Here is a 12,004-nt window from a genome sequence, read left to right on the forward strand (position 1 = left end):
ATATTATGTTATGCATAGGTAGTTTTCTTATGAATTCTGTACCTGCCTTGGTATTATTTGACTCGGGTGCGAGTCGGTCTTTTGTATCTTTGGCTTTTAGTCAGCACATCAGTATTGATCGGGAGGTGATGAGTCGACCCCTGAGGGTTTCCATAGCTGATGAGAAAGCGGTTTACGCTGCTGACGTGATTCGAGGATGTGTGCTCGAGATTTTTGGTGTTAAGTTCCCTATAGATCTGGTTCCTATAGCGATGGGAGATGTCTGTGTCATCGTGGGCATGGATTGGTTGAGTAAGTTTGGAGCGGTCATTGACTGCGAGAGACAGCTGGTGACCATACGAGACCCTAGTGGGGGAGTGCTTACTGTGTACGGTGAGGGGACCCGATGTGGTTCAGCGTTTTGTTCGGCTGCCCGGGCGAGACAGAGTTTACAGCAGGGTTGCATTGGATTCATAGCCTATGTGATGGACACACGAGTGGCCGCGGGGAGGCCAAATTTAGTTGACGAGGTTCCAGTAGTGTACGAGTTTTCGGATGTGTTTCCCGAGGAACTATTGGGCGTGCCTCCAGAAAGGCAAGTGGAGTTCCGTATTGATCTGGTTCCGGGAGCGGCACCCATTGCCAAGGTGCCTTATCGCCTCGCTCCACCAGAAATGCAGGAGTTATCCTCGCAGCTTCAGGAGCTATTAGGAAAGGGGTTTATTCGAGCGAGTAGCTCACCTTGGGGAGCGCCGATTCTTTTTGTCAAGAAAAAGGATGGTTCACACCGGATGTGTATCGACTATCGGGAGTTGAACAAGTTGATGATCAAGAACCAGTATCCGTTACCTAGGATCAATGATTTGTTCGATCAGTTGCAGGGGGCATCTTGGTTCTCTAAGATAGACTTGACGTCGGGTTATCATCAGATGAGGGTTCGGGATGAAGATATCCAAAAGACTGCATTCAGAACTCGTTATGGACATTACGAGTTTGTGGTGATGCCTTTTGGGCTCACTAATGCCCCGGCTGCGTTCATGGATGTTATGAACAGGGTGTGCAGGCCAATGTTGGATCGGTCAGTGATCGTATTCATTGATGATATTTTGGTATATTCGAGGTCTAGAGAGCAGCATAAGGAACATTTGAGGGAGATTCTTGGAGTTTTGAGATCAGAGAGGCTGTATGCCAAATTCTCCAAGTGTGATTTCTGGTTATGAGAGGTCCAGTTCCTAGGGCACCTTGTTAACCAGAAGGGAATATTGGTCGATCCGGCCAAGATTGAGGCGGTGATGAGATGGGAAGTGCCGAGATCACCCACTGAGATCATGATCTTTCTGGGATTAGCTTGCTATTATCGGAGGTTTATCAGGGATTTCTCCAAGATCGTCGTGCCACTTAATAGGATGACCCAGAAGGGTGTTGCATTTTCGTGGGGTCCGGAGCAGGAGTCATCATTTGAGACCCTTCGTTAGAAATTGTGCGAGGCCCCGGTGCTTGCACTCCTGGAAGGGATGGAGGATTTTGTGGTATATTGTGATGCATCCATATCTGGGTTAAGGGGCAGTGCTTATGCAGAGGGAGGCACATTATAGCGTATGCATCGAGGCAGCTGAAGCCTCATGAATCGAGATATCTCACCCATGACTTGGAACTGGGGGTTGTGGTGTTTGGCCTCAAGATCTGGCGACACTATCTATATGGGGTTCGGTGTACCATATACACAGACCACAAGAGTCTGAAGTACTTGATGGATCAGCCAAATCTGAATATGCGCCAGAGGAGATGGTTGGATGTGGTGAAGGATTATGATTGTGAGATCCTGTACCACCCAGGCAAGGCTAATGTCGTAGCCGATGCGTTGAGCCGTAGGGCGGAGAGCGCCCCAATCCGAGTTGTTTGTATGAGGTTGACGGTGATAACTCCGATATTGGACACCATCTGAAGGGCCCAAGCTGAGGCTGCGAGACCAGAAAACTGAAGAGGGAGCGGGTTGTCGGGCAGGTATCGGAATTCGTTACTGATGGTCGGGGACTTATGACATTTCAGGGTTGGATTTGGGTACCGTTTGTGGGCGGGATGCGTACCATTTTGATGGAAGAAGCGCATCGATCGAAGTTCTCGATCCATCCCGTGGCTACTAAGATGTATTTGGACCTAAAGAAGGAGTATTGGTGGCCCTGTATGAAGAGGGATGTTGCATAGTTCGTCGAGAGGTGCCTGACTTGTCGTCAGGTTAAGGCCGAGCACCAGCGTCCGCATGGTAAGTTGCAGCCGCAAGAGATTCCCGAGTGGAAGTGGGAACAGATTACCATGGATTTTATCACCAAATCGCCAAGGACTGCAAGGGGGTCAATGCAATTTGGGTGATTGTGGATTGACTGATGAAGAGCGCTTATTTTCTTGCTATCAGTGAGAACTCTTCTACGGAGATGTTGGTAGAGTTATATGTGAGGTAGGTGGTATCGCGGCACGGGGTTCCGATGTCAATCGTTTCAGATCAGGACGTACGATTTACTTCCATGTTTTGGAAGAAGTTTCACGAGGAGTTGTGTACGAGGCTGCATTTCAGTACCGCATACCACCCGCAGACGGACGGATAGAGCGAGCGGACGATTCAGACGCTTGAGGATATGCTCCGAGCATGTGTTTTGGATTTTAGAGGGAGTTGGGACACCTATTTACCCTTAGCAGAGTTTTTGTACAACAACAGCTGTCATTCGAGCATTGGTATGCCACCCTTTGAGCTGTTGTATGGGAGGAGGTGTCGAACCCCCATCTGCTGGGGAGAGGTGGGGCAACGGGTAATGGGTAGTACGGAGATTTTTCTTCATTCGAAGGAGCAGATACAGCATGTCAGGCAAAGATTGTTGACCGCTCAGAGTCGCCAGAAGAGTTATGCGGACAAACGTCGGTCTGAGCTCGAGTTTCAGGTTGGTGACCTTGTACTCTTAAAGGTCTCTCCTTGGAAAGGAGTGATTCGATTTAGGAAGATGGGCAAGTTGGGACCTCGATATATTGGACCTTTCAGGGCAATCGCAAGGGTAGGCAGGGTAGCCTACCGTTTGGATCTACCTGCAGAGCTGAGTCAGATTCACGACACCTTTCATGTGTCACAGTTGAGGAAATGTATTGCCGACGAGTCGGCAGTGGTGCCATTAGAGGATATTCACGTGGATGCATGCCTGAACTATGTTGAGAGACCAGTGGCAATTAGGATCGAAAGGTTAAGGTTCTGAGGAACAAGGAAGTACCCTTGGTGCAAGTGCAGTGGCAACATCGGAAAGGGTCCGAGCTGACATGGGAGTCCAAGTCGAAGATGCGGGAGCAGTATCCAGAATTGTTTTCGGTATAAGACTTCGGGGACGAAGTCTAGTTCTAGTGGGGGAGAACTGTAACAGCCCAAAATTCAGGTACCACTAATTTGCACTTTATCTTCTATTAATTGTCATTTTGGGCCTTTGTGTTGGGCGAGTACGCTGGGCGTACAAGGAGTCCGTTGCACGTACTCGCGCGCCTCATTTACCCACGTCATCACCCGGGTACGCTGGGCGTACCCAAGGTTATGTCGGGCGTAACCGGTCCAGACCCAAAAACCCTAATTTGGTGGTTGGCTATAAAAGGAATGAGATGGCTTGGTTCCTCATCCACCATCCTTCATAAAGAAACCCTAAGAGAGTTATTCCTTCATTCAGAGCTTGTTTGTGAGTGTTCTAAGCTTTGAGGTGTCATTTCAAGGTAGCAAAAGAGAAGATGAGTCCATTGTGGAGGCTAGAAGTTGGTATTCAAGTGTAGATCCGTAAATAGCAAAGGTTGGAGCTTCTTCCTAAGGTAAAAAGTTCAGATCTTGCCTTGTAGTTCTTGTGGTATGCTTTATGGACCATTTTCTAGGGTTTTGGTCCCAAAGATGGAGACTTTATGAGCAAGTAGTCTCCATTGGCTTAGATTTATCATATCTCTGGTCCATTTGAGTTGTAGGTTCATAAAAATGTAATCTTGGACGTGAATGATTAGCCATGCATGAGATCTAGATCTTTTGAGTTGAAAAGGAAAGGTATTATGGGTGTAGGAACCTTTACAGCCATGTCAAGGCTTAAAGGTTTCGACTTTATGGGTAAGGAGGTTTAAAGAGAGCCGGATCTAGAAGTTGAAGAAGTTTCTTAACCATTTAAGACCAGAAATGTAGTGTGACTGAATTTGGGTGTTACGCTGGGCGTAACTCCCAGTACGCGCAGCGTACTGGGTGGAGACCCCCGATTGTGGATCAACGATGTACGCCCCACGTACATAAGTCTGTACGCCCCGCGTACTGTGATATGTTGACTTTTGTTGACTTTTAGGGTTTTGATCAACATGTGGACTTTGAGTCAAGGAAGGGTAAAATGGTCTTTTACCCCTCTGAGGAATATTAATAAGGGTGAAGCCTAGTTGTGGAAGTCTATATTAATTAGAATGATATTTCGTTATGATTAGGCAGGGTTGGGTCTTCGTTTCGAGATTCAGAGATAGCGAGCACGTGAGATTCTAGACTTTCCACGAGGTGAGTTTTCTCACTATACTGTACCCGGAAGGGTTTTATTGTGTGACCGGAAGGTCGGATATGTTATGAGTTGTATGCATTGTATATGATAAGTAACCGTTTGTATGTGTTATGTATGATATGCTTGATATGGGCCGAAAGGCATTATGTTATGGGCCGGAAGGCATATATGTTATGGGCCGGAAGGCGTTGTGATGTGGACCGTAAGGTTGACGCGGGTAGGACCGGAAGGTTTACCGAGTCGGGACGGAAGTCCCCTGAGACACATGGACAGGAAGGTCAGGGCCTGGAAGGGCGTATGTGCGTAAGTAGTATTTTAGGGAATTCACTAAGCATTTATGCTTACAGTTGTTGTGTTACGTGTTTCAGGTACTAGCGAGGACCGTGGGAATGCGCCGGCGTGATCTGTACACACTATCAGAGGATTTATTTATGATCTTGGGATTTACATGATTTGTATTATGTTATGATACATTGGATTTTATGACTTGATTGGATGAAAACATGTTTTAAGAAATGAAAAAATTGTTTTGAAAATTCACGTTGTTACACAGACGAATCCAGCCAAAACCACTGCTTGTATCCCCTGGAGGGTTCTTTGATAAAGAATGGTTTGCACTTTGCAAAGCTTCTTAAGGAAACAGGTTCACAAATTGTCAATGTCATGACACTCCATATGTCGTTCATTTAGCTATCCACTAAATGCCACAACATCTCTACTTCCATGGTCTCTCATCTGTTTCACAATAAATTATCTTTTATTTATTTATTTTTTGTTGTTGTGTAGACAATTGTTCTTTGCCAAGTAGAAAAAGTTAAAGAAGACATGTTCAATAAGCTATATGGTTCCATAAGGTTAGCTCTTCTATTTGCAACAAGTTGTATTGAGACTAAGACTCGTGTCAATAGGATAAATTTTCCTTTCATTCCCTCACCTAAATATGGTGGATAAATGTCAGTGGGTTAAGAGTACATTTTTTGAAAAAGATACGAGAAATGCTCTTACTAAATAACATCACATCCCTAATCCATTTTGGTGCTACTCTCTTAAAATAAAGCATTGTTTCATTAGAGAAACAAGTTATATCTGATTACAGTACTAAAAAGAGAAATCCAAATCCTTTTGAGTATGCCCTCGAGTTATACTGCAATATCTTTTCTCGTTTTTGGAATTTGATGTTTTAGCCGAAGCGATGAGTATAATTTGTCCAAGATGCATTAGCAGAAGCAAGTCTACACACAATTTGTGTACCACGATTTCATCTCAAGTTCTACCCAAAGCCAACAAATAGTTGTTTCTTACTGATTAAGGTATGCATGTATTTTAATTCGTTTAACACAGCTTCAAGATTTATAGTTATTATGGATATGATTCTGATGCACGTATTATTTTTACCTGATTGCATTAATGATTCAACATCATGTCATTAGTAAAGATTTAGAATATCTTTTCAATTTCATCTAAAGTCGATTAATTGGTATATAATTTCATAACTTTCCTCGACCTTCTTGATTGCTCTAAAGTATTTATACTGGTGAAATTTTGAATCTTAATGTATTATTTCTTGATGTTGTGAAGGTGTTTGGGGCTTACAAACTTCAGATTTTTTGGGTGGCATCTAATTTAAATTTGACAACTTTCAAAGTGCATATGCCTCCATATTGTGCAATCTTACGTATCAAATTAAGGGTTGTAACAAAATCTTTTATGTAGCCTATAGAGAAGATTATGTGACCATTTAAGCTATTTGTTTCCATATAAATTGCAAGTGTATCGTCCTTTTACCAAATATTGATTACAGTTTTAGGAGTTTGTTCACTTCTAATTATCAGGGAAGTTGCAAAGTCAGGTTTAAGCATACAGATTGTATTAAGTTTATGTTATAAATATGGAGTCGATTTTGTCCATAAAGCAAAACTGTGATGGGTTTTGTTCGTTTCAATGTGCTTACCATTTCAAAGACAGAAACATTCATGAAATGGTTCATCTTTACGATTAAAAAGTTTTTGTTCATTATTTTTTGTTTTAACTGTATTGGTATGGAAAGAGAAAGGGATTTTTATATTTCATTTTTTAGACTTATATTCTTTCTAGACCAAAATATCAATAAAAATTGATGAACGTTATTGGATTATGCTCTTACTACTAATAAGATCAAGAGCTTTTTGTAGCCAAAGCTTGAAGGCATAACTAGCTAATTTTTTAATTAAGTATTCCCATATCATGCTCATTGAGTTATTTCATAAACAATTTTCATAAATTTAGTAAATAACAACACTAATCTTAGAGCAAATTCAGTGAATGACATAATTGATTTTTTTTGTTTTATTTTTTTGTAAACTGGCAAATCTAATTTGATTTATTTAGTTATCAAATAATATTATGTTTAAAATGAAGATGATGTTTATCGTAGAAAACTATGAGCATTGTGATAATTTATATAAAAAAAAAGAATACAAAAAAAATATTCTTGAACGGAATCAAAGAATCTTTCAAATTATCAAACCCAATGATATGTTTGTCCCACGAAACGTTGTTGGAGATAAATTATTACAAAATAGTTTCGGGCATGAATTTGGGTAAATTATAAAATTACGATGAATTAAATAGTGACCATTTTTTATGGTGTTTATGAGTTAGAATGCTTATCTTGATTTTGTTTTCATTTTTTTCTTCATCTTGCTCTCTCTTTACTATTGCTCTCTCTTTACTATAATGACAAAGAGACAATTGTATCAATTTAATGTTCGACATCACGTTTGTATGAAGTCAAGTTTTTTACTATATATCAATTTTTTTAATTACATTTGAAATTAGACATCACGTTTTGTATGAAGTCAAGTTTTTTACTATATAATCAATTTTTTTTAATTATATTTGAAATTATCACCCGTGGGTTCCACGGGTTTTAACGTAGTATATTTATATATTATAAATATCGTATCTATTTCTTCTTTTATAATAATATTGTTTAGTGTATAGGTTCACATATAACCAGTTGTACAGTTTACTAGTTTACTGTCTGTTCTTTGCAAAATTTTCTATCCGGCTCTTGTCAATAAAGTCAACAATTAGTTGTACAATTTATTGTGTGTTTTTTGCACACTATTCTCAACTGGCTTTTCTCAAAAAAGTCACAACTGTTTGTTGTGTGTTCTTAACATCATCCTTCCACGGTCTTTAATCACAGAAGCATCTCCTTCCACTCAAAAAATCTGTATTATTTTTGCTTCTTGCAATATCCATCTCTTAACCAATTAAAACTCTTTTAATATTGTAAGCTTATTGGATTTTTTTTTAAATTTAGAAATGAAACCATAACAACATGGATCTTCTCTAAAGAAACCCTCAAATTGTGAATCAAGTCCTTTCTTTTGTATTTGTTTCTTAGACCTCTCCCTAGCTTAATGTTTTTCAATTTCATCCTAAATTGCCATTGGTCTCATTTTTTTCCGTGATTTTATACTCTTAATCCCCCAAGTCATTTTCATTTTCCTTGTTTGCATCACCTTAACAATTTTTTATTATTTTTTTTAATTTATCCACAATATTTCCTTGCATCTCCCCCTATTCAAGCATGAAATGGAGAACCATTCGTAGATGTAGTAGGACAATCATACTCCTAGCACAATTATATTGGGACATCATACCATTAAATAAAAACATATTCATGGAAAAGAAATTACAATAGAGCTAAGAGGGAAGGATTTCTCCAAGAAATCTCTTTCCTTCTCACCCATATCTTGTTTTAGTAATAATCCTAACCACACAAAAAAATGTAGTCATTCTTTTTAGAAACATAAGCCATCTTGAAAAAATGTCAAATACACTTATTGATGTTATGCGAGATCCGTTCATCAGTGTACGTCACTTTACTATTATCACTTGTAGAAGTAGAGCTCGATTTTCAACTTACTTTCGCAAGTGAAAAACACCCATCAGATCATATTCTGTAAGTAACATTGAACATAAATTGTTCACAGCCCATTTGCGTATTACACAGGACATGATATGACAGACCATATTGTACTGCATTTAGCAGGCATTGGACACATTGCACACAAATAGATGTCAACCGGAGAAAAATTGCAATATTTCGTCCCCCCCACCCCACCGAAAAAGGTGGGACAGGGATTTACTCTCAACCTCTTGTTTGTTAAAAAGACGTAAATGCCCTCCTCATCCCCATCATTGAAAATAGTCCTAGAAAACGTGTTCAGTCCTGTTTCTGTGTAACAAACACAGATAACCTTACCTAAGGCTATTTGTGTTATAGGGACAAGATAAACACTCTAGGGCCATTTCTAATGATGAGGATGTGGAGGGCATTTATGTCTTTTTCACAGACGAGAGATCGAGTGTGAGTCAATGCCTCACCTTCCACCTTGGGTAATGCAATTTTTGTCCCATTGGCTCTGAGGCCAATACAAACCAAATACGTGTGTCCTGTGTCCTGTGTCATGTGTCATGTGTCAAGTGTCATGAGTAAAAAATGATGTGGCTAACCTGAACGGATCTACACGGCTCCTAATTTGACCTCAAATCCCCAGTGATTGGGTTAGATGAAGGAGAAGGAGAAGGAGAAGGTTTTTTTGAATTGGGATCCAAGCGTTCAAATATTTTAGCAATTCCTGCACTCATTTCTCGCTGAACTCCTCTGCTTAACTCTTTAACAGGGCTATTTTTGGAAAGTAATTTCTCCTTCAAACCTTGAGTGCTTTTTGAGAAAGATTCCTTATATCTGCCAATTGTGTTAAATCATCTTAAAACTCCCAATAATTATTGAACAAAAAAACTGAAAAAGGTTAAAAAATTCCATACCTTGCTGAAGCAGCAGAAAACTTGGATTTAACAGACTCTGAGAATGCATGCATATCAGCTGCTATTGCTCTTCTTGGGCTACCATTTCCATTTGGTGACTCACTATCATCAAGATAAGTTAAAGAATTATTTCTAAAAACATTATACAAAAGTGTAACTAGATAAAAGGTTCTGGTTTTACATGACTCATGTATTAAATGAGATACCTAGGGTTAGTGTTGGAATCTCTGTTATCCTGTGATGAAGCATAGCTTAAACTGTGGAATTCTTCAAGTGGAGTATACTCTTCCTGTCCAATTGACGAATCTGCCCTTGGAACCGAAGGGCCAACTCCTGAAAGTCTCTGTTTGTGCCTTCTGCTACCAAAACTTGTCATAATTTCTTCTTCAAAATGAGTATCATTGTATTCAACATCCTGAGATTAACAGATTGGCCTCAAAGCGGATCAAGAACAAAATTTTAAAGGGTATTATTGTCTTTTGTCACATTATGTCCTGGTCTGTTGCATAACAAAAATGCCACGTGGACAACAAAACTTACATGATCAACTTCAGGATCCTCGTATATATGGCGAACAGTGAGAATGGATCTCATGCTTCTTTCATCCTCAACCATTGATAGCAGCTCTTGACTGAATTTCCACCAAAAAAAAAAAGAAAAAAAAAAACAGAATTTTATAGACAACACTTAATAGGAAAAAAGGAAAGAAATGGGGGTATGCTTTTTATACCTGGTTGGATCCTTTAACACAGTCAACTGCCAACATATTGGGCATTCTTTGCTTCTTTGTGACCTGAAGAACAAAAATTTCCACCAACAATCAAAATTCAAAACCTGTGTGTATGTATATAAGGGTCATAAAGCAAGCAATGTCATTATTTGAAAAGGGGAAGAAGATAATAAGATATTAAAATATGATATCAAGGTTAATAAGAATAGATTATAATTATACCACTCAAGAATACACTGGAGATGAAATGCATGCTTGCAGGTGGTTATCTGAATGTGGGAAAAGAATATATAATGGTTAGTGATTGTAAAGATACAAATTAATAAAGATTAAATTTAATCCAAAAGTGAAATTACATGGTATCAAGTTTACAAATAAGAATAAACGTTTAATTCATTCAATTTCTTCAAGCTCATTAAACATGACAATGAAATGTAATGACACATTCATACTATGCTCATTCGATTACTTTGTTCATTCAATTGCTTAGTAATCCCATTTTAATGAGTTGTTGAGTTAACTACGTTTCAATCACTCTTAGTTCTTTTGCAATATAAGAACAGACTGCAATTACTTTTACAATACTCACTACAATAAAGTCACATGGAAGTGGCATCCATGAAAATACTCATAATTATCTTTTGCTTCAAGAGGAAAAAATCACTCATTGTTCACATCGCCATACTAACAACCATTTTCAGTGAACAAATATACTTCGACTAGATCATAGGTATGCCCTCTACTATTTCTATAACATATCTTATTATTATAATCAACCAAATCCCACATTCCTTTCTTTTTAATTTCTGGAATTTCACAACAAAAAAAGGGTAAAATGTTCGTACTCTCTCCGAAGTCCAATATACAGTAATTTCCACATCAGGAATCAACGAAATACTACTAATGAGGAAAAAACTATTCGAAGTTTCTGTAGAGATACATGACTCAAAAATTGAAGTGAAATCAAACTGTTAATTTTATAGATTATTAATAAACGAAAATTAGAGAGGAAGACAGAGTATATACAGTGGGAGGGTTATCCTGGGAATCAAAAGCGTCGAGGCATATACTGCAGACATCCTCTTCTGAAGTGCGATCATCAGCAACAACACCAACCCGAGGCATGATCGGGTGACTTGCCATTGATGAAAGTGGTGGTGATGAATCCATGTTTCTGTAAAGACAGAGAGAGACCTAGAAAACGGTATGGAAAGAGGGAAAAGTCAAGGGAGGAGTTATGGAGTATGGAGAAAGGGGCAGAATGGCAGATAATAACCCGATTCACACGCACACTTGATTTGAAAAGCAAAAAGCGGTGTTCGGTGGTGACTTGGGTTACTGTACTGATGCATATATGGCGATGGTCTATTGGTCTTTGGGTTTGGCAGGCCATCCGCTAAAACATTTGTACGTGTCCTTTCAAAATTTTATAATATTACAATAAAAAAAATATTGAGTAACACTTGATTTTGATTCTATTTTGAAAAAATTATAACGTTTTTTTAATGATTAAATCCTAACGCTTGCAAAATGTGTCTCATATACGATTACCATTTACTGGTTCCTTGGCTGACATGGCGTCATTCTCTTCTTTTGGAGTGTTAGTCGGATTTATGTTTTAGAATATCAAAAACAACAACTTACAAAAGGGAAAAGGTGAATGGCTTCATTGTCTTCGGTTTGAAGTGTTAGTCGTAGGACAAGGCAATATGTGTGGAATAAGTGCGGCTGTGAAGATGAATGCGGGATGTGGACTTCAACGACACCAAAAAACCAAGTCGCAAATTTGTTGGATGTCGTGATTTCAAGATAAATGCTTTACGTTTGTGGCTACTTTTGTTTGGTGTTCATGCACAAATTTTGATTTCGTGGTAAAAGTTGCAGGTTCATGAGAAGGATTGTGACTACTTTGATCGTACAAACATGTACTACC

The 12,004-nt window shown here is 39.1% G+C and overlaps 1 protein-coding gene across 1 annotated transcript; it reads right to left on the bottom strand.

Annotated features, from left to right (window-relative positions):
- Positions 1 to 8,172: 8,172 nt before the first annotated feature.
- RHF1A (RING-H2 group F1A) lies at positions 8,173 to 11,404 on the bottom strand. Its single transcript, XM_078958297.1, has 8 exons — positions 11,098 to 11,404; positions 10,294 to 10,340; positions 10,072 to 10,134; positions 9,882 to 9,972; positions 9,548 to 9,756; positions 9,342 to 9,443; positions 9,027 to 9,261; positions 8,173 to 8,470 (listed from the first exon to the last, which is right to left on the bottom strand). The coding sequence occupies exons 1-7, from the start codon at positions 11,239 to 11,241 to the stop codon at positions 9,048 to 9,050; spliced, it is 870 nt and encodes a 289-aa protein (XP_078814423.1). The 5' UTR covers positions 11,242 to 11,404; the 3' UTR covers positions 8,173 to 8,470; positions 9,027 to 9,047.
- Positions 11,405 to 12,004: the final 600 nt, after the last annotated feature.

The sequence above is a fragment of the Lactuca saligna genome, chromosome 5 (genome assembly GCF_052625555.1).
Source record: "Lactuca saligna cultivar CGN05327 chromosome 5, ASM5262555v1, whole genome shotgun sequence".
Taxonomy (NCBI): domain Eukaryota; kingdom Viridiplantae; phylum Streptophyta; class Magnoliopsida; order Asterales; family Asteraceae; genus Lactuca; species Lactuca saligna.